The sequence below is a fragment of the Stylophora pistillata genome, chromosome 6 (genome assembly GCF_964205215.1).
Source record: "Stylophora pistillata chromosome 6, jaStyPist1.2, whole genome shotgun sequence".
In the NCBI taxonomy this organism is placed as follows: domain Eukaryota; kingdom Metazoa; phylum Cnidaria; class Anthozoa; order Scleractinia; family Pocilloporidae; genus Stylophora; species Stylophora pistillata.
This window is the reverse complement of record NC_142524.1, coordinates 2,035,001-2,056,132: the sequence shown is the minus strand read 5'-3', so window position 1 is coordinate 2,056,132 and position 21,132 is coordinate 2,035,001. Positions and strand designations below refer to the sequence as shown.

General features: G+C 39.4%; 4 protein-coding genes and 1 long non-coding RNA gene across 8 annotated transcripts in view; 4 read left to right on the top strand and 1 right to left on the bottom strand.

Annotated features, from left to right (window-relative positions):
• The first annotated feature begins 1,960 nt into the window (after positions 1-1,960).
• LOC111330432 (uncharacterized) lies at positions 1,961-8,479 on the top strand. Of its 3 annotated transcripts, none has more exons than XM_088762448.1 (4): positions 1,961-2,873; positions 4,412-5,160; positions 5,639-6,148; positions 6,832-8,479. In XM_088762448.1, exons 2-4 carry the CDS (start codon positions 4,416-4,418, stop codon positions 7,368-7,370), a joined length of 1,794 nt encoding a protein of 597 aa, XP_088618574.1. In that variant the 5' UTR covers positions 1,961-2,873; positions 4,412-4,415; the 3' UTR covers positions 7,371-8,479. The 3 variants fall into 3 exon arrangements, with proteins under 3 accessions (XP_088618574.1, XP_022791026.2, XP_088618573.1); XM_022935291.2 differs by having other exon boundaries at positions 1,962-2,873; positions 3,023-5,160; XM_088762447.1 differs by having other exon boundaries at positions 1,962-5,160.
• A 116-nt stretch (positions 8,480-8,595) lies between these two features.
• On the top strand, positions 8,596-11,948 carry LOC148727706 (uncharacterized). Of its 2 annotated transcripts, none has more exons than XM_088762458.1 (5): positions 8,596-8,734; positions 9,083-9,315; positions 9,816-9,991; positions 10,331-10,411; positions 10,899-11,948. In XM_088762458.1, exons 2-5 carry the CDS (start codon positions 9,089-9,091, stop codon positions 11,132-11,134), a joined length of 720 nt encoding a protein of 239 aa, XP_088618584.1. In that variant the 5' UTR covers positions 8,596-8,734; positions 9,083-9,088; the 3' UTR covers positions 11,135-11,948. The 2 variants fall into 2 exon arrangements, with proteins under 2 accessions (XP_088618584.1, XP_088618585.1); XM_088762459.1 differs by having other exon boundaries at positions 8,609-8,746.
• Positions 11,247-14,207, bottom strand: LOC148727705 (uncharacterized). Its single transcript, XM_088762456.1, has 5 exons — positions 14,020-14,207; positions 13,730-13,915; positions 13,452-13,650; positions 13,138-13,363; positions 11,247-12,522 (listed from the first exon to the last, which is right to left on the bottom strand). The coding sequence occupies exons 1-5, from the start codon at positions 14,118-14,120 to the stop codon at positions 12,062-12,064; spliced, it is 1,173 nt and encodes a 390-aa protein (XP_088618582.1). The 5' UTR covers positions 14,121-14,207; the 3' UTR covers positions 11,247-12,061.
• Position 14,208: 1 nt separating this feature from the next.
• Positions 14,209-16,449, top strand: LOC148727704 (uncharacterized). Its single transcript, XR_016002235.1, has 2 exons — positions 14,209-14,945; positions 15,372-16,449. It is a non-coding gene; the product is annotated as an uncharacterized LOC148727704 (long non-coding RNA).
• Positions 16,450-19,919: 3,470 nt separating this feature from the next.
• Positions 19,920-21,132, top strand: part of LOC111330357 (protein arginine N-methyltransferase 2) — a 2,353-nt gene continuing 1,140 nt past the window's right edge. Inside the window, exon 1 of the mRNA XM_022935193.2 lies at positions 19,920-21,132. This exon is cut by the window's right edge and continues 1,140 nt beyond it. Within this exon, the coding sequence (XP_022790928.2) occupies positions 20,155-21,132 (978 nt within the window). The 5' untranslated portion in view covers positions 19,920-20,154.

The window sequence follows — 21,132 nt, the reverse complement described above, 5'->3', positions numbered from 1 at the left end:
ATTTCTGTTGCGATGGCAAGAGCTTTATCGTAATGTTCTTTAGCCTTCTGATATTCACCAAGCGATTGAAACACAGTTCCAAGGTTTCCATATAATCTCCCATCTTCTCTCCTGTTGCCAGTTTCTATTGCAATGGCAACTGCTCTTTCGGTGTTTTTCTTTTTAGCCTTCTGGTATTCACTGAGTGATTCAAGCATAGCTTCAAGTGCCCGTACACTTCTACTACTTTCTTGTCACCGATTTCTATTGCTATAGCAAGTGCTTTCTCGTGTTGTTCTTTAGCCTTATGGTATTCACTAAGTGAGTGAAGTACACCTCCAAGGTTTACAAAGTGTCTCGCCTCTTCTTTCTTGTCGCCAACTTCTTTTGAGATGACGAGTGCTCTTTCGTGATGTTCTTAAGCTCTCAGGTATTCACCAAGCGATTCAAACATAACACCAAGGTTCCCGTTCATTGCTCCTTCAGCTTTCCGGTCACCAATTTCTATTGCAGTGGCAAGTGCTTTCCCTAGATGTTCTTTAGCCTTCTGGTAATCACCAACCGAGTGATATGCAGTTCCAAGGTTCGCGTTCATTTTTCCTTCAGCTTTCCTGTCACCAATTTCTACTGCAATGGAGAGTGCTTTTTCGCGTTGTTCTCTAGCTCTCTGGTATTTACAAAGCGAAAGAAATACAACTCCAAGGCTTCCAAAGTGTCTCACCTCTCCTTCTCTGTCACCAACTTCTTTTGCAATGATGAGTGCTTTTTCGTGATGTTCTTTAGCTCTCAGGTATTCACTAAGCGATTCAGACACATTTCCAGTGTCTATTGTAATGGCGAGTGCTTTCCCTAGATTTTCTTTAGCCTTCTGGTAATTACTGAAGGATTGAAATACAAGTCCAAGTCTGTTGTGATTTAATAATCCACCTCTCTTGTCACCAGTTGCTTTCATATGGTGAGAGCAATTTCAAAAAGTAGCTTCTACAAACCGATTTTGATTTCGATACTTGTCTCCCAGTTCTCTGGTTAGTATTCCAACGTCATTTAATACTTGTACTTTAGAGATATCAAGGTGAATACCAAAGTCTAGATGGATGAGTAAAATTAGACATTCTTTCAGTAATTCAGTCGCTTGCAGGACACGATCAGTCTTCAGAAGAAATATGGCAACATCCAAACCTATCTGGATCCCATTTAGGATTTCTTTTGTGTCGTTTATTACGGCTCCCCCTGGTACTAAAAAAAATATATGAAAAAAATGAAGGTGTGTTCCTCGCATTTGAGCTGCAATTAAACTGAGAAATTGCAAGAAAGGTTTCAATGGTATTCAAACCCTTGCCACCGTGTAAGAACACAGTATGAACCTGATCAGAAAAAAGAAGGAAATTGCCAAAACCCTGAGATAAAAAAAGATCGCATTCCATCTTTATCATGAGATACACAGTATAGCATTGCAGTTAGTCCGTTTTACAGGAGAATTTTCAACTCCTCAAATTGTTTGTTGCCGTGCGCGAGTTTCAGTCACCTAACTCCAGGACCTGATTGACATGGAACTTCTCCTTTTCAATAGATCAGCATATGATGTGGCCAACATATAATTAGAAAAGAAAAACTTGTTAGTAGAAGAGTTTTATCTGGATAGAAACCAAATTGGGTTTGCTAATTTACAAGAAAATGTATCGGCGTTTGAAGAGAGATTTGCGAATCAGATCTTAGTCAAAATTGTGGCGCAGACCTCTTTGTTTTGATTAAAATTTTAAACACAACTTGAAGCTGTGGTTTGCAACGAATCTTCACCAGTGGCTGCGACATTTTACATCTCTTGAGCTCCCAACATTAGATCAAGCCAAATTTCTGTTCAAATATTTTCATTTTGAGTATTACTTAATAAGTTGATTTTTTATCGCTTACATGTATCTCTGGAAAAAGAAACTTCACGGTGCCCCTGATTTAGGTTTAGATTGTGTGACCAAAAAACTGAAATTAGACTTTTCCTGAAAAAGAAAGACAAATGAAAATAGCAGGATGTAAGAAAAAAAATTTAACTTGAATAGTAAGATCCTCCATTAGAATCATACTTTCTGTCTGAAATATGTTCCCTCTCGGGCCAAGGAAGTATTTCGCTGAGCACAAATTTCTCACCTCCTCCGTCACCCTTCCTAGAATTCTCATTTATCACTACCCGACATTTTATCTATAAGCTCTTAATTAAGTTGTTTGCTTATCATGAAGTGTAAGAAGAAAAATCTTGAAGCGTTTCCATACGCCCTGTGAATAAGACGTATTGGATTACTTGAGCAATAGAGGACTTTTTCAGCATATACAAAGCCTCATCTAAATTACACGAGGAGGTTTGGAAGAATTCGAGAAAGATGGGCTAACCTGAGATGCAATCGGGAAGGTTTTCATTACTTTCAAGAATTCTCTCAACCTCTGAATGTTAAGGTGGGGCTATGTAATCGCAAAAAAAAAAAAAAGAAAAACCTCCACTGATTGCCCGTATGAAATATCCAAAAACAAAAACCAAAATTCAGCAAATGAGAATGTGACATCTCAACCGTATTTACACACACCTATCGTCCAGTGAAAGCGCGCGCACCATCCTTAATATTTTATAAAAGCCAATCGAAATCAGCTTATCGTACCTGATGGTATGAGCGTAGAAATGTCATTGAACCGCGTTACTATCTAGCAGTGACCTGTGACCATAAGAAAGACGAAACGGCAAGGTGAATACAAGGTTAACCTGTGGTTTATGGAAAATTACATTAGTTTGGACTTATGTGGCTTCACGAGTTATCCGATTACTACAATCTGGATTATAAGTCACAATTTTGGCCCGGAGTTCATCTATAACCATATTTACCAGCATACATTTAACCTTGAGAATACAGGTAAGTATAAAAACTGGCGCAGATAAGCTTTATACATGTACGCATTAGGTAACTAGCTAGCTGTTTATTCTACCTACGTCTATACTCCATTGTTCCTCACTGTTTCAATTCCATAATAGTGTTCTTGTTTTGCTGACTTTCTATCGAAGGTACTGCAATCATTTTAAGCTGGAGCAGTGGTTATACTGTGTTGAAATGGCTCTTAGTCATCTATACTGGGCTTGCTTAGGAGAAAAGTACTTCCATATGCTAATCTCGTTGAACTAACTTATGTATCACTGAATTTAGACAAGGCAAGTATTCCGTCATATTTTAAGTTTAAAGCTTGGTTGCCTGGAAATCTTATATGAGTACAAGGCTATTGTCAGGTAGAGTTTTCAAAGACGCCTCAGTTTAGCAGGATAGATAATAGATTTGTTGTTTGGTTTCGTTACGTCCGATTTCACATAGGGCATCAATGCAAATCATGAACGGGAAATCAAACAGAACCTTGTCTCTACATCGACGAATAAAGCTATGTTTAGTAAAATTGTGCTATTTTTTCTAAGAGAAGTTGAGCGCTCTGACTGGCCCTTAACTAGCTCACTATTAAGACATTGTTTCAGTTGCTCCTATGCTGCTTTGATATACCAATTGCAAGTAAAGAATTCAACAACATAATTTATCTGTATAAGTTCCTGAAGTCACTTAATTCCTTTGATGAATGAAACTGCGAATCCTCTGTTTTATTTTTAGTGGAAAGCTTCAGAATAATCCGGCGAAATAAAGGGCTTATCTGAGAATGCTTACAAATTAGGTACAAAATTGTTGATGGTGACAACAGTGAAAAGGGACGTGGCTAAATAAAGAGGCTTGAGGCATACAATATTGACCAAAAATGATCAGGCAGAAAACAAAATCACTGATTCAAATACTAAGTTCAGCTAAAGACTACACTGTATCACAGTTCTTGAAAAGTTTAAGGAATGACTGATCACACAGACAAATGAAGAAGAAATTGGCAATTTCAATGTCCCTCTTCACACACGAATAATTATGTCGCGAAATATTATTCATCGCTTGGGGCAAAACATTTCACTGAGTCTGCAAGTTAAAAGTGTCAGGGGTGTGCGCATTTTTCTTGAAAAAAAAAAAGGGTAAAAAAATAAATCCCGCCTAAAAATTACAGACAGGTTTCTACACTACTCGATGGCGAGGAATTCAAACCTTCCCTCATCTACTTCATCATTTTCCGTCTAAAATGATGTTAGGATATTGCATTTCCCAAAGAGCTTTAACTTCAAAAGCCGGGGTGCTTGAAAGATTGTCTCAGAGAGGTTGCAACCCGTCCAGCTGAATTGTCATTGAATATAAAATCAGGTCCGGCTGTGTAAGATTGCACCCGTAGAATAACTGTTAAAATAAATACCGCCTGATTTATTTTTAGGAATTTATTAATATACATAGAGTGTTTGATCCTCTGATTTCTAAATATCTGAATATTTTCAAAATGAAAAGGTTATGTATTTCACGTTGGCAAAATGCAAAATCCTTTGCAGGAAAATGGCGTTACATCCCTTCAACGACGAGCAATTGAATTATTTCAAATTCGCTGCAATTGCTTTGAATGAATTTCCCAGAGCATTGCGCCAGACATTCAGATCGATGTGGGACAACAGTTTTGGACGTCGTCCTGGCTATCAACCTTGGGATGACTCCGTTGTAGTTAGAAATCTATTTCTTGTTGAAGAGGGTGGCACAACAAGAGTTCCAGTGCACCTCTCATTCGATGAGTGGGATTGTACTGCCCTGTTTCAGGCCACCCTCTATGCCCATTCGTTCAGTTTACCGGCTAGCAGAGGTCATTACAAGACACTTGGTGAATTGTACGTGAAACCCCGTAAGTTAGCGCGTGGAACTTTTCATGCTTCTGTGTTCAGCCCTAGGGGAGACAGTGCTGAAACGTTAGCTCTCGCTATTGATCAATTGCGACTTTTAAGAAATTCACTTTGTCACTCGCACAGCTCCGAAATTAGTAAAGTTACGTTTGATCAGTACATTCAGCACTCCAAAGACGTATTTGCTGCCCTTGGTGTCAACTCAGGCCAACTTGATGTCATAGAAAGTTTGTCAGAGTCGGACTTTCCCATACAAAGAGTTCAGGAATTGCGGGAATGTATCAACGAGGAGAATCGCGCATATTCAAGATTTCTCGAGGACACCATGAGTTTAGGTATAGAAACTATCCAAGAGGAGGCTGCTGCAACCAGAAAAGACATCGCTGTGTTGAGGCAAGAAATCAACGCAGGTAACTAGTTCAACCTAACAAAGTGATTTTCCTTTATGTTCGAAAAGCATTAATAGTTGTCAAGCAGAACTAGGCAGTTTTATTAATTGCCAGAGCTCTAATATGCACCAGATAAAAACAAAATGAATTTGTGGTATTCGAACACCCTCCACCAAGAACCATGGTAATTTTGCTGAAGGCACTTCCAGATTTAGATATGTAACGTCAGTTGCTTAAAAATTATACAAATACTCTTAGGAATTTTTCTCGAACCACATCAATGCCATGCGTGTTCTTGCTATGAAATAGTCCTGGACCCATGCATGTTTGTCTATGTATCTTTTTAACCTAATAGTAATTGTTGTGTATCTTGATGACCCAAGAATCATATTACGATTTATGCTCTCCTTTCAGTGTTCTGTGGCTGAGATCATATTATTTTTCAGTTTGATTTTGACGATTTGGTGCCATTCTTAAGAATTTTGTTATTTTCTGATAGCTATGCATGTTGTGATCAACATTGAGAGCATCACACGAGCACGAACAGGGAGAAACCAACCGTACAGAAGGTTACAATTACCCGATGGTACCCCTGGATCTCCCACGACGTATATTGATCAAGGCCGAAGACCAGCGCAGAGGACGGAATGTCCAGCAGAGCTTCAGCTAAATGCTTTAGATCACTCGACAGAGATTCAGATGTGGGATGTCATTTTGTCCTTCAAGAAAGCTTTTGGAGTATTTTTACAATATTCGACTTTTAAACTTAAGGTCTTAGTACGTAGCCATGATAGGGGAAGTTTGATAATCACAATTGAATGCAGCTCTTTGCAGATCCTCGAAGGATTCTGGGAAGATTACCGCAGTGGCCTCCTTAACAATGTGGCCCAAGAAATGCTCGTGAGACCGGAGGTTTTGGAGAAGCTTGACTGTACTGAAATCAAGCTGAAAACCTTTATTTCTGAGGAGGAATACGAAGAAGGAAAACAGATCTTCAAGAACAGCTCAAGTAAGTCATCAAGGTCTCCCACCGACGTGCCAGCGAGTGAAACCACAGAATTCCAGACATACTTAAACTTTAAAAGGGGATGAGTTTCTAAGGAAACGGCGGTTCCATTGTCTTTCAGCAGTTAGTTGAATCTTCAGCTCGCTAAATGAACTAATGACTTACTCAAATGTGTAAGAAATGGGACTGAAGACAGATACGTCTAAAATAAATACCTTTATCGCTCAGAGTGGGCAAAGGTCCTGCGGAGGACTGGATTTCGCGTGAAAGGAAAATTATAATTTTTTAAATTAATGCCACAGACAACCTTAGAAAAAAATTGTCCAAGTACTACCAACAGAAGTCTACCTAGTGAGTAGCCACAAATGGAACAAGTTTTCAGTCGTAGGTTGAAGAATATTTGTGACATGAACTCTTTGTAACATACTGGCCTAGTATGATAGCTTCCTGGGGATGCACCTGAAGTACGAGTTTGATTCGGTATGGGAGCAATTGGAATCTTTTGAAAGTCTCCAAATGTCTGTCAAAAACAATGCGTCATTTTTCGTTTAAATCACCAAGCTCAAAATCAACCATTTTCATTTCCACCGATTTAGTGCACGTTCATTGCAAGCAGACTGACACAAAGTCTGCAGTTGATACAATATTGTGCTACTTTGTTTACTAATATTGCAATCTTACCTCAGTTTTTCAGTCTGAATTGCGTACAAGTGATGTAATTCGGAAATGGCCAGGAGAAGAAGCCTCAGAGAAAGCTGACACTTATCATTTATTAGGATGCAAGCAATATATCTCAGAAGACTTTACCTCCGCGCTTCGGTCTCATCAGGGTGCGCTTGCCATCAGACGCAAACTGTATGGAGAGGGACACTCAGACACAGCTGACAGTTACCAACTAATCGGGTGCACGCAAAACGAGTTGGGGGACTTCACTTCAGCCCTTCAATCTGCAAAGCGTGCGCTTGATATCAAAGGGAAGCTCTTTGGAGAACAACACCCCGACACAGCTGACTGTTACCACCTGCTAGGGTGGACCCAACATGAGCAACACGACTTTGCCTCAGCTCTTCGATCTGCACAGAGAGCCTTGGGCATAAGAAGAGAGCTTTTTGGAGAAGTTCAATCAAGCACAGCCTATAGTTACCATTTACTTGGTTGGACCCATCATGAGTTAAACGACTTTAGCTCAGCTCTTCAGTGTGCACTGCGTGGGCTTCGTATCTGACTTAAAATTTTTGGAGAAGAAGACATAAGGACTGCAGACAGTTACTATCTTCTTGGATGGACGCTTTATGAGTTAGGCAATTTTGACTCAGCGATGCAGTCTGCATGGCGTGCGCTTCACTTTAGACGGAGGCTGCTTGGAGAAGAACACCCAGACACAACTGACAGTCAGCGATTAATCGGGTTGACGAGATCTGCCCTTTACATTCGACGGAGGCTATTTGGAAAAGAACACCCACGCACAGCTGACAATCAGCGATTAATCGGGTTCACGAGATCTGCGCCTTACACTAGAGTAAAACGGAGGCTGCTTGGAGAAGAACACCCAGACAAAGCTGAAAGTCAGCAATTATTCGAGTTGACGAGATCTATGTTAGACGAATTTATCTTTGCTCCAATTCACGCTGACGAGCCTTGATGTGTTTGCAGAAGAATATTAAAAACAGCTGACCTCGAACCACCTCTGCGGTCTATAGATCATGCTTTAATCCGGCGGCCAACTCAGTGTAGCTTCGCGCGCGTGCGGCAGAGTCCCATACACATGGAATATGGTCAACCTCTTTTCGTTTGGTTGTCACGTGACTGACCGAGCGTACGTACGTACATACGTACGTGCCTTCAGATTGCACGGGTAGGGTAGGGGAGACTATCAAAACGAAGGGAGGGATGTCTCAGGCTAGTCTTGGCAAATGCATATCTTTTACGTTATCATTAATATTACGAACTTGGGAGCTCCGCTTTTAGGCTTGGCTAAATCTATATTATTGTTATAACTAGTATCAAGATTATCATTCTTTCCAGTTACCAGCAATGTCATTTTTATGGTTTGCTATAAATGCTGTTTTCCAGGGGAAACCTGTTTCGCAGCTGAAGCATCGAAAATTTTATTTATGTTTTGGGCAAACCCTTCAAAAATTTAGGAGGCCAGGAGGAGTGCCATTCAAGTAATGAAAAAATTGGCGGCGAGATCCAGGTGTCCCAGCTTCACGTCTCGCAAAGAAGTGCAAAGGTTTATAACCTATCAGTTCATTCCTGAAAGTGTTAGTTGTTACGGCATCAATTTACTCGAGGAACTGTTGAGAATAAAACTGACCCACCTCTCGTGTCAAACGCTTGCTTCGTTCGCTTTTAAAAGAGATTAGAGAGATTTAGCACCGCGTTACCGCGTTACAGTTTCCCCTTTCACGTTTCACGTAAAATAGCGTCAACCTTACTGCGTAAGCTTCGCGTAAGCTCTCGTCATAATAGTGACATTTAGCACCAGGGTTTTCAGCGGAAACCTCGAACGGCAAACCGGTGGAGGTCACGTGAACAAGCCCTGCGGTCACGTTCGGAGTTTTCAACGCGCGTTTTCAACGGCAAGAGGTAGGTTTTCACGTAAGTGATTTACCTGAACGTTTTTTATCCTGATTTTGTTTTTATGCCACGTATAAATCAGAAATTTATGTAAACCAGTCCTTTTAGAACAAGTTTAGACATATTTTTTGGTGAATGAGTGAAAATAGGACTTCTTGTTGCCCTTTGAAAATCAAACACTGCTGTTGTCTGGAAATTCAATATGGCGGCCTCTTCAATTTCATGTTTTTGTCGAAGTTTTCGGTCGCTAGTGGCCTTTTGTGAGCTCATAAATGAGGTTTTCCTCACCTTTAAGGTTTATTATTCAAGCAGCAGTAGATGGTATCTGAGAAAGCTTAAAATTTTTTATAATTCCAGGGTATCATGGCTCCATTCCGATGGCCAGAAATGAAGCACGAGTTAGCCCTTGCAAAGGAGGTGGCAAAGTATTTACCTGAAAAGCCCCAAGAGTGGGACGAAGTAGCAAAAATACTCAGCAATGCTTTTTCTACTGATGATAAACCAGTAGAAGTCAAAGGGAGAGGATGTCGAGAAAAGATGGATAGAATACTTGAGAAATACAAATCGGAGGACGCCAAAGCTTTGAAAAGGTAACTGTCCCAACACTTTCATTCGCTAAAGGCACATGGTTACATCTTTGATGTTCTACATTTACAGTTAAACCTGTATCAAGCGAACCTGTATTAATGGTCAAACTGTATTAAGCGGTCAATTTTGATAGCCTCGAAAATTTCTCCCTTACTTATTATTCCAAATATTGTGACCTCTGTTAAGCGGTCACCTTTTACAATGCAATTTGGTCCCAACGAGTGTATTTTTATTGTATCAAGCAATCACTTCATATAGTAAGAAGGTACCATCCGAATGTGCAATCAATTATAGCTAAATTAGTACTCAAAAGCTGTAGTTTAGTTTATTACAAATGAGCAAGAAATATAAATTTCTTACAGTGATCAATAAAAATGTAGGTAGGGCTGAACAATGTCAAATTCTTTATACTGTAGATGTTGAACCTTCATTAAACAATCAACCAATACAAAGCTACTGGTGACCATTTTACACAGGTTTGACTGTAATTTGACTTTGAAAGGTCAGGCACAGAAGAGGAGTTGACTGAGCTGCAGCAGCTCTGTGAGGACATAATTACATACAGAAGAGATATGGCAGAGATGAGGAAGACAGAAAAGGAGGCAAAGAAAAAAAAAGAGGAAGATGACAGACAGAAAGCTGAGGAAATGAGAAAGGCAGCTGTAGAAAGATTAGCAAGTTAATATACATGATAATTTGATAGCTGTATTACCATAAGTATTAATCATCCAACTGTTCCAAAAAGAGAATTCAGGCTTGTGCGGTAGTCAAACCCATGACCTCTGCATGACTGCTGCAGTGCTCTGCACCAGGAATGCAGAGGTCACGGGGTGAACTCCTGCTCAAGCCAGAGTTTCTTTTGGGCTATATTTTCACTACAGCTTAATTAGTGTTCATAACTGCGATGATCATTCACACATTCATTGTACAACATGCAGCCAAAAGTAGCTCATATATGAATCCTGATCAAATTGTCACTGTTGAAAGCTGATTTAGTTTCAACTCTTTTTCTCTTAGAGCGTCGCAGTGATACATTTAGTAAGTCTGATGAAGATTCAGGGGGGTCCGATAGTGGTGATGGAAGCACTTCTTTGAGAGGTACATTACTGTAGTGTACAAATATTCAATGCTGATTGATCTTTAAAACCTCTGTTTGATTACAGTGTAATAGCTGTGGCTGATAGTGCATTTACATAAAGAAATAGACAATGGCCAGCTATTTTCAAACAGTAGTATTTTTGTGAGTGCCTGAGACATGTATTTCAAAGCATTTTTATGAAACAACATTTGTCACTTGTGGTTTGATTTTGCGGGGGTTCAAAAATTTTCAAATTAATTTGATTTTAAACCCCTTCAAAAGTGCAAACAGCATTTTAGTGAAACACCTATAAATAGTGTGATGGTTGTTATTACTTTAACAATTTTCAAGTAAATTGCACAAACGTTTGTACATTTGTTATTTGAATTTCTCTGAAATACTACTTTCACTCTATTGCATTGGTAATAAAGTGTAAGATAGGATAAGATAAAAGATCAAACTTCGTTGAAAGAAATTTAAGGCAACAACAAACTTTGATCATTATAGGTTCAAAGAGAAAAAGGGTCCAGAAGCGTGCAACTAAATGTTCAGCAATGGATATGTTGACAGAGAAATACTCTCAGAAAGCTGAAATTAAAAAGGATGAGCTAGAACTTAGAAGAATGGAGTTGGAATTTGCCAAGGAAAAGTATGCCGCAGAGGCAGAAGAAAGAAAGGCAAAGTTAGAAATGGAAATGCAAGAAAGGAGGGCAATTCTTAGCCTTTTGAAAGACCGTCTTTAGAAGAAAAAGGGGAAAGAAAATGTTTTGTAGCTTTGTGTCCATTTTACCACTGCATGTTCCATTGTTTTACCATGAGCAAACCATTGGGCATTACCTTGACTGGACTTTTCACTTCATGGATGTCAACTTTATTCACATGGGCCAAAATATTGTGAAGGCATGTTACAAAGAATGTTTATCACTAAATTGTGTGCCTGCATATGGCAGCTGTTGTGTTTCACAACATAATTATTTCATCCAAGTAACAATTAAATTTCAACTCTTCGTTTGAATTTTGTTTGGAGTAAGGGGGAAGGGGGGTTCCTGGTACCACCTCCTGACTAAACAGACTCAGACAGTTACCAGGCCTCTACACTATCTTTTCAACTTACTAGCCAAGTGGCTAGTGGCATGTTAGATGTTACAACACTTTCAGTTAGTTTACTAGCTAAACTGGCTGGTTGAAATCGAAAACCACCAACCAAAACTGAATTTCTACTAGTCTGGCCAGAAGGCTATCGTCAGTGTCGAGCCCTGGTTACAGTTACATATAATGATTTGTTTACTTACTCTACATTTGTCCAGACAGGGTTATAGCTGGGTTCTCTCTAGCAATGCAAACATGAGGTGCAAGCAAAATTTGCAGACTCGGTAGTGCATTTTCTGGTCGCCAATTAGTGCAAGACATCTGAGGCTGTATGTGGCTGGGTTGGCTTTGATTTTTGCTTAAAAGATTTTTTGATGGATGATTTTCAAGCAAAAAGCCTTCAACTTGACGTGTTAGCTTGTTTATTTGTTTTTCAGTTTATTTCATTAAAGATTTTCCATTTTATAAGCTGCCTCCTCAAAATTACAGTATGGGAAGGCCCACTCACTATGCATTGCCATTTCAAGCTTGGTTACAAAACCAAAAAAAGATAGTAATGGTCAAAAAAAAAATTGTTTGCATTAGAGATTAGAAAGGTATATTTCCAATGAAGGGGGATCAAGGTAAAAAAATGTGCTGGTTTGTGACCCATACAGGCAAGTATGGCAATTAATTAAGATACTTGCCACTAAGTAATACTTACCAACAGGCTGCAGCAAAACCTTGAGATTTTTTTTAAAGTCTAAGTAGGCAAAATTTTGACAAATTTTACCGAAGCCCCACTCCACACATGTCCTGACTTTGCTCATTTCTGTATTGAATGCTTGTTCATCATCAGTAATATGGGCTCCGCAAAAGGGTCCAATGATGTTGCGTGCTAAACCATAGGCAGGGTCCCCATACACAACGTATGGCTCTCCTGTGGGTGTCTGGAATCTGCTAAGCTTGTCTGTCAGTCCACTTACACCAAGCATAAATGCGTCATGTCGACGTCCCTCTATTGGGCCAAACATGTGTGCAATCAGGCCGTTTGGTGCCACAACTGACTGAGAAAATAACCCATGTTAACACCATAATTCACAGCTTTTACTACATACCACAAAATCCTTCTTATAAGCCCCTGGTTACATTCCCATTTTCTCCTGATTCCATTGTGCTTTTATTTCTTTAGGACAAAAAAGTACTTGGAAATTGTATAAGCCCTGGGCTGGCACTGCAAAATCCTGGTTACTATCCCAACTCCTCTCCCAACCTGCCAAACTCATTAGCCAAATGCCCATTTGCACATGTAAAAATTAATTGTTCTAAGAATAAAAGGCCTTCAAAGTTGTGACAGCCAAGGTTTTAAAACCAAGATTTGATGATACTTGACTCTTAGAAAAATGACATTTTCAGGAAGTGTGCGCGTGTGCGTGTGCGTGTGCGTGTGCGTGTGCGTGTGTGTGTGTGTGTGTGTGTGTGTGTGTGTGTGTGTGTGTGTGTGTGTGTGTGTGTGTGTGTGTGTGTGTGTGTGTGTGTGTGGGGGGGGGGGGGGGGTTGGAGGCTTAATTATATGACTAAGGTGCCTTAACCAAGACTGGAAGGGGGTGGGGAGTAATTAAGGTTTCTTACGAATTGTTAAGATGCATCAGACCGAATTAAAGAACGGTGATAATACTTGCCTGAAATTTCAAGCAATGTACCCTTTTATGTCCACTGAACATGATGCGCTGATTGCGGATGGGGCGTGCAATAGGTCTCGCTGTCCCATCAATGAAACCCCAGCATTGATTGAGCGGTGCTCCTTTATTGTTTATGACTTGAGAGAAAAACTCGGGGTCCAACCACACTAGATCTAACGAATCGAGTAAGTGTTGAAACCGGTCATAGAGGTCATCCATTATCTAGAAATGCAAATATTCATTTAGTCAAAATTTGCACATGTTATTTGTCTTTAATTGCAAAATAACTTAATATTACATAAAAACATACCGTGTTAAATATTAGACTGAGCTCAGACCCAGACCTTCCGAAAAAGGGTACCAGATCGCACCATCTTGCTGGGTAGACCAATCTCCTGAGTAAGATCATTAAGGCCTCCATCCCAGTTGCGTGTGTTCGCTGAACGCAAATGTAATACTCTGGGATTTCCAATGCAGTCAGGAGGCGTTGCATGTCGTGTTTTTGGAACCTGTCATTGAAGTTAATGTTTTTTAATTTGTAATTCAACGAAAGGCTATCGTGTCCAAAATCGGGAAAAAAAAACCAACCTAAACATCGTCTCACACTGAATTTCAGTCAAGTCTTCCAAATTGAGCCGTATATAGTCGGGCTTGCTAGTTTCAGGGAACATGGCATCGACTAGAAGAAGATCCAGGTCGTCTTCATCGCTCGAATCATCTGAAGAACTGCTGTCATAGGCCAGAGCTACAGCAAGGATGTCCTCAAAATCATGCCTTAGAAATGGAGAATAAAACATTTATTTCTTATTTACAGATAAATTAAGGTTTGAGAACTCCAAAAAATCCTGAAATACATCAGCTTAGAAAAACTATTGAACCTTGCAGCAGCCGCCATTTTCTGGAAGTTCCCATAATTCGCTAGTTTTCTACGTAAATTTGCTTGAGGTTGGAGAAGTGTAGCTAAAGTGGTAGATGCCATAAACGTCGAACGTCAAACGCCTAACCTGGAACTGCCGTTTGAGGTCTGCCGTTAATTCGAAAACCCTGGTGCTAAATGTCTCTAATAGATTAAGGCGCCCTTGTATGCAAACGTGAGAAAATGGCGGGAAAAACGTGGTCACGTGGTCACTCTTGCCGTTCACGTAAATGCGGTGCTAAATCTCTCTAATGAGTGATTTCATTCACCACACAGCGTCTTGAATTGTGTTTAAATTCTTACTGGTTACTTGCGTGGCGTGCGACTGAGCAGTTACACATTTTTATCAGCGTCGCACGAGCGTTTCTTCGCCCGCAAGGAAGTTCAGAGGCCATGAGGAAAGCGAGCTGGCGAGAGGGATCTGGCACTAACATCAGTACCAATCCTCTTGCACACCTCTCGCCGCGCCGGCTCGCTTTCCCAGCAGACTTTTCCTAGCGTAGCCTTATAGAGCGTTTGCAGATGACGTCACAAATTTCGCGGGAAAGTTGAGTCGCCATGTTGGTGAACGACGTTTTACAACATGGCGGGATATCCTCTCTCAGATTATGCGAACACACTGGATCCCCACCTGAGAAAACGTTATTTAGAGAAGATTTCTTGTGTTGGAATCGACCCTCTCTCGTTATCAGATAAAAAATACGATCCATAGTGCCTGCCTCTGGTCGAATCGATGGATTTATTGTTGTTTTTGGTGGTTGACACGAGTTATTACAGTAAGGACTATTTTAAGGCGTATAGAAGTCTACAGAACATGGCTGTAAACATGAAAGTGTTGCTATTGAAACTTATGAAAAGATCATGAAGGAAAAGCACATCAACTTTCAGGTAACGAAATGTGGCACGTTTACCAATAAACAATATCCATAGTTACATGCCACACCTGACGTTTTGTGTAGGTGTGATTGCTGTGGGAATGGATGTGGGGAGGTCAAATGCCCCTATTGTTTAAAGGATACAGAGTTGGAGCATTATATTAACAAATACAACTTATGCCTACTTTTACCAAATCCAACAGTAAATATTCACTGCTGAAAAGCTTTATTGTGACTTTGTTGTTTGTGGTTTTCATGAGCAAATTGATCTCTTCTGTAAAAGAATTTTGCCTGATGTCAGCCACTGGCACTCTGTTGTTCCCAAACTTAATCACTTCTGGAGATACTGTTTGCTACAAGAAATTTTGGGAAGGTGGTATACTCAAAAGTGAAGTTTGTCTCATTCATCCCCTTATCCCAATTCTGCTTGTTTTTGCAGACTAGCAGCTAGATGGCCTATGGTAACATGCACAGACCAAGCATGTCCCATCTCTACTTTTCATTTATCTTGTTTGAAAATTCCAAAAGTACCTAACAAGTGGTTTTGTCCCCTGTGTCTAAAAACACCAGCAGCCAAAAATGAAAAATCAAACTGCAAACAGACCAGAGATATTTTGGATGAAGCTCTCAAATTAGACTTTATCTGCACATGCAAACAGAAACCACTGTTCATATAAACTGCTGAAATGCCACAACCCATTTTGTCAAGGTAGAAAGTTTTTTCATTTGCCCTGCTTATACTTCAAGCAGGTGCTGAACAATGCAATGACAACTTGGGAATGTATGGTGTGTAAGTCAGGAGGAAAAACTGAACAAAGGTTGTTAATGACACTTTCAATACATCTGATGATAGTGTTGTGATAACTGGTGTTTCAAAATGCTCTTCAGAAAAGACAGCATTACTTGCAAAGCTGAATGATGGGCATTATCAATTGATTTCATCACCCAATGGTTGGCTTGACTGTGATATTATCCATGAAGTACATGTTTGTCTAAGAAACATTAATCCAGATGTGGAGGGCTTTCAGAGACCAACTTTGGGCCCTGTTAGAAACTTCAATCAGGTTATTGGGGAATTTATTCAGATTCTGCATACTGGTAATGCCCATTGGGTATGTGTAAGCTCAGTAGGGTGTGAAGATGGCACTGTCAACTTGTATGACAGTTTGTATCATAACATTATTCTAAATGAAGTACATGAGCAGGTGCTCAATCTTGTTGGACATTCAAATTTTACTAGCATTCAAGTTGTCCCTGTGCAACAACAGACAAATAGCAGTGACTGTGGAGTATTTGCTGCCAGCTTTGCTACAAGCCTTGCTCATTGTATACACCCTGAAACAATGCAATTTGATGTCCCTAAAATGAGAAACCATTTATATCAGTCTTTAAAATCTGGTGTATTGAAAATGTTTCCTAAATTTTAGACTGCTTAAGGTTCATCTACAGTTAAAAAATTTTTGGAGAGAAAGAATACCCACTTTATTATAGTGAAAATAAAATAGTTGCCCGTGCAATGGACCTACATATTTGAATGCTGAAGATGGAGGGTAGGGACCCAGTGTACGTTGAATCGATCCAGATCTTTCGCAGCTTCTTCTGAAACGAAGTGCCGGCTGCAGACCCTATCGCGTTCTTAAATATCATCAGTTAAGTCATCGCTACTTATCGCACAGATCCACATTCTTCTTCGCTCAGAAGTAAGTTCTTCGGTGTACTCTCCTTGGCTATACTGAACACGTGGAACACGAAAAAACATTACTTTTCCGACGTTAGACCACTTCTTCCCTGTTTTGTTCCCACAGCTAATGATAAGGCAAAGGACCGTGATAACGAAAATATAAATATTACACTATTGTCATCTCAAAACCGTAAAATGTGCTCCAAATGTTACCTGTCACAATACTCACAGCTGATTATCATAGGACACCAACATGGCGGATGAAGTGGGTTACCATGACGATAAAGAAACTTGGTCACGTGAGTGAAAACGCTCTATACTGTGCCATCTGTAAAGTCACGTTCTGAACGACATAACGCGTAACTCTTTCACGAATGAATAGAAAATTAATTGTTCTCTCGCCCCTGTGTTGGTCTGAGTTATAAACCGTATCACGGGTCGAGTTCGAGCTCGGGTCAAGTTCGAATCAATTCAAATTTTTCCTTTGTTTTTAATTCGATAGAGTTTGCTTCACAAACCGAAACATCAGGAGACTTTTAGTTATTACGTACAATATCTATCATGGAAATAGCATCGAGCCTCTAAATGACTTAATAGTGAAATCCGAGACTCCTTACGACTTAAGAAAATCCCTAAAAGTTAAGGTTCATAGACCAAGAACAGAAATGGGAAGATCTTCGTTTAAGCACAGAGCTGCACTATCCTGGAACCTCCTTCCCGAAGACATGAAGAACTGTTCAAACTTAACTTCCTTCAAGAGAAAACTCAGGGAAAATAAGAGAATTCTGAAATCTATCAGTTTTGCTAAAGCTTCCTGCAGCGTTTCCTACAAATCTGTTGACTTTAAATACTTTTAACATTTACTCCGTATTGTTATTAATATTTATTTCTTTTAATTGTCATTATTTACATACCATTTTCGGTCTATTCACTAATTAGGTATTTTATAATTGATAGTTTAATTGATGCAGGTCCACATCAGGAAGTAATGTCTTGCCTATCCCTCAACCTGCTTTATTAAATAAACGATGATGATGATGATGATGATGATGATGATGATGATGATGATGATGATGACCTGGCAACCAGCTCGCAAATGGTCATTATCCGTTAAAGATTGTCATACAATTTTACTTTCGAACTGTAAAGCTGTAATTTAAAACTTATTTTGACTATTTTATCAGATGAGTATTTGTGCTAAAAGCATTTGTTGATCTCCGATTATTTTCCCTCATAAGGGCCACTACAACTTTTACTTTCTGTAAACAGCAATATTACAGCTTACCTCAAGGCGGGTAACACATATAACAAGGCTAACAAAATAAATAACTAGTGACCATTACTGACACATGATACGTCAATCGAAAAAGCATCCAAGTGGCTCAGGTCGGCAGGAACCAATATAATAAATTTTTTTTGATTAAATATGAATGTAATTATCAATGACCTCATTAAATTGAATTATTGCGAGTTGAATTGTTCTTGCCCGATTAGACCGGTTAGCGGGTATAAACAAGAAATTTCAGCACCTTTCATTTCAATAATTGCAACATTCGTTCATTGTAGTAATCATTCCAAAAGTGCATGTAAATAACAAAATAAAATTTCTCTTTGGCATGACTCTCAATAACATCTCAATACTTCTCGTCGTTCCGGCTGAGGCTAATAATCGTGAACTTCCGGGTTTCCTGCTGCGGTTGTTAAAACATCCTGTCACATCACTGGCAACAAATGTGGCATTCTTTCTTCCAGATTTCAAATTAAAAATAAGATAAACAGATCTGCCAGTGAGTTAAACGGTATCCTTGTGTATTTGACTCGTAGCAGGCTGAAAAAGTTCCCTGTTTATCTCGCTCCAAAGCGGAATGCTTGTAACCACAGCTGATCCTCTTCGCTCTGATTTTGCGGTCCGCAGAAATGGGAAACTCGGGATGGTTTTTTCCTTCCTTTGTGATCAACGGACGATTCATGTGATTTGCTAAATGTTTCTTTGGTAGAAACTTTCCTCGTTACCTTTCTGTCTAAGGCACAATCTCTCTTTCCTCTTTGTGTTCGCTGTCGTCTTCTTAGAAACAAAAACTGTAGACATCCACCGAGAAATAACAGAGTTACAACTCCCTGTGCTGTCATAGTTGTTCAGATTGTTTGTCGTTACTCAATAAAACAGGCTACGCACTCGACATAAAATCCTTGTAGAGGCAATCATACTTTGTACTGGCTAGTCAACAATGAGCTACAACTTGACTTTCTCGTGAATTTGGTCATGTGCCCACGTGATGTGACGAAGTTTTTCTGTTGAAAGCATCACCACATAATCTTAGTTTAGACGGATTTCAACAATAGAATGATAAGTAATTGACGCTAAGTCTGAGATTCCGCTTTTAACATTGGCAAGATATAAATATGTATGAAGCTTAAGCTGTTCAATATGTGCTGTAACACTTTGTCAAATTGCTTAAAAATTTCCGCTAGGGATGTTACCGCGAAAAGTTCTTGTCAAAAGTCACAGCAGATGGACTTCGAAAAACGCGACGTCCATGCTACTTAGTTTTGCCTTGGGATGCTTTATATAATGTATCATGGCACATTTTAAGTAAAGCTGAACAGGAAAACGAACACCCCCCAAAAAATATGACCATCTAAGGAGACTTTTAAACATAACATAATATCAACTTTATTTCAACACGATAAGTGTTTAAAGCTTCGCGCTTATGAGGTCGTGCATTTAAACTAGTCCTAAAACTAATATCTATTACTAACTTACATACAAAATAAAAGTAAGATTACTAATAGTTAATAATTATAAAAATTTGTACAATATATGTGATATAATCTGCATAAGATATCATTAAAAATAAAAATAGTCTTGATCACAAAAATTAACTGTTGAGGTAGATGTTACCTTAAAATGAAAATCTTTAAATTCAACGATCTTACTTAATCTTGAATCTATGCTTTTTCGTGTGCATGAACAATGTCTGCATTCCTAGACGTAATTGTATTCCAAAGAACAGCCCCTCTATAAGTTACTGAACGTTCTAAATAGCGAGATTGAAATCTTGGTATAACAATATTATCTGACCCCCTTAATGAATACTTCGCACCACTCGACCTCATAACAATAATATTTTCGGACAGTTGTTCTGGTAACCAAAATAACATCTTACTCGTATTTTTCATTTAGCTTTAATCTTCTGGCACGTTACTAAGAGAGCAGAGTATTTGTTGTAAATGATATGGGGGGATGTTGTTCATTTTTTTCTTGGGATGGATGCCCTTCGAACTGTAATAGTAACAAGCCGAGAATGATCTGGGAATGAGGTCACGCAATGATCGTGAGCACTTTCCACTCCTCGCCATAAAAATTATACAGGAAACCTTTTCTATGAGCCCTTAGACGTTCCTTTGAAGTTTGCGAGGCGAGAGTTTGAATCAAATAAAATTTCATAAATAGCGCGAGAGGAGAAGCTGATGACAGGAGAAGCTGATGACAGGAGAGATTGATGATTAGTTTGCTTCGTCACCATTCTTCCCGGGCAACATGGCTACCAACAATTACGTGGATGAAAGTGAAAATCAGTCTCCAAAATTAGTTGTGGCAATAGCCGATTTCGCCGCAGAAGACAAAAATCAACTGAGCTTCAACGAAGGTGACGAACTTTTGGTTTTAAATAAGAATTCTAGTATTTGGTGGTGGGCCGAACTCGATGAAAAATTTGGATATGTTCCGGTCTCCTATGTGGTACCTGTTTCTGAGTATCTATCTCGACACGTACAGAATCATGATTGGCAGGATGAAGAGTACTTTGGCGCGTATGGTAAAGTGAAAATCCATCTTGAAATGCTAAGCGATCACTCAAGAACTCTTGCGTATCGAAACGCCATCTTTAAGCATCGAGATGTTTTCACTGGAAAAACTGTTTTAGATGTTGGATGTGGTTCAGGGATTCTGAGCTTGTTTTGTGCTAAAGATGGAATGGCGAATAAAGTTTATGCTGTGGATGGAAGTGTGGATATCGGGGAACTGACCAAAGAACTCGTTGAAAGAAACGATTTACACAAGATAATCACTGTTATCACAGGAAAAATTGAAGAAATTGAGTTGCCAGAGAAAGTTGACATTATTATCTCTGAGTGGATGGGTACGTTCCTTATCTTCGAATTTATGATCGACTCAGTGCTGTATGCACGAGACAGATGGTTGAAGCCTGATGGTGTGATATGGCCATCAAATGCAAAGTTATTTGTCGTACCTTGTTGTGCAGAAGAAGCTTATCAGGAGAAGGTTACTGCATGGAACAATCAATATGGTTTTGATTTTTCTCCTTTTCTTAACAGAGCTAAGGCAGAAGTTCTTAACAGACCTTTGCATAACCACGAGCTTGACCCAAAGGACTGCCTGTCCCAAAGTGCAGTTCTTTTGGATATTGACATGTCCACGTTTGTGAAGGAAAATCTTGAACTGATGTCAGAAAATTTTGAGTTTGTGATAACTAAGGAGGGTACATTACATGGGCTG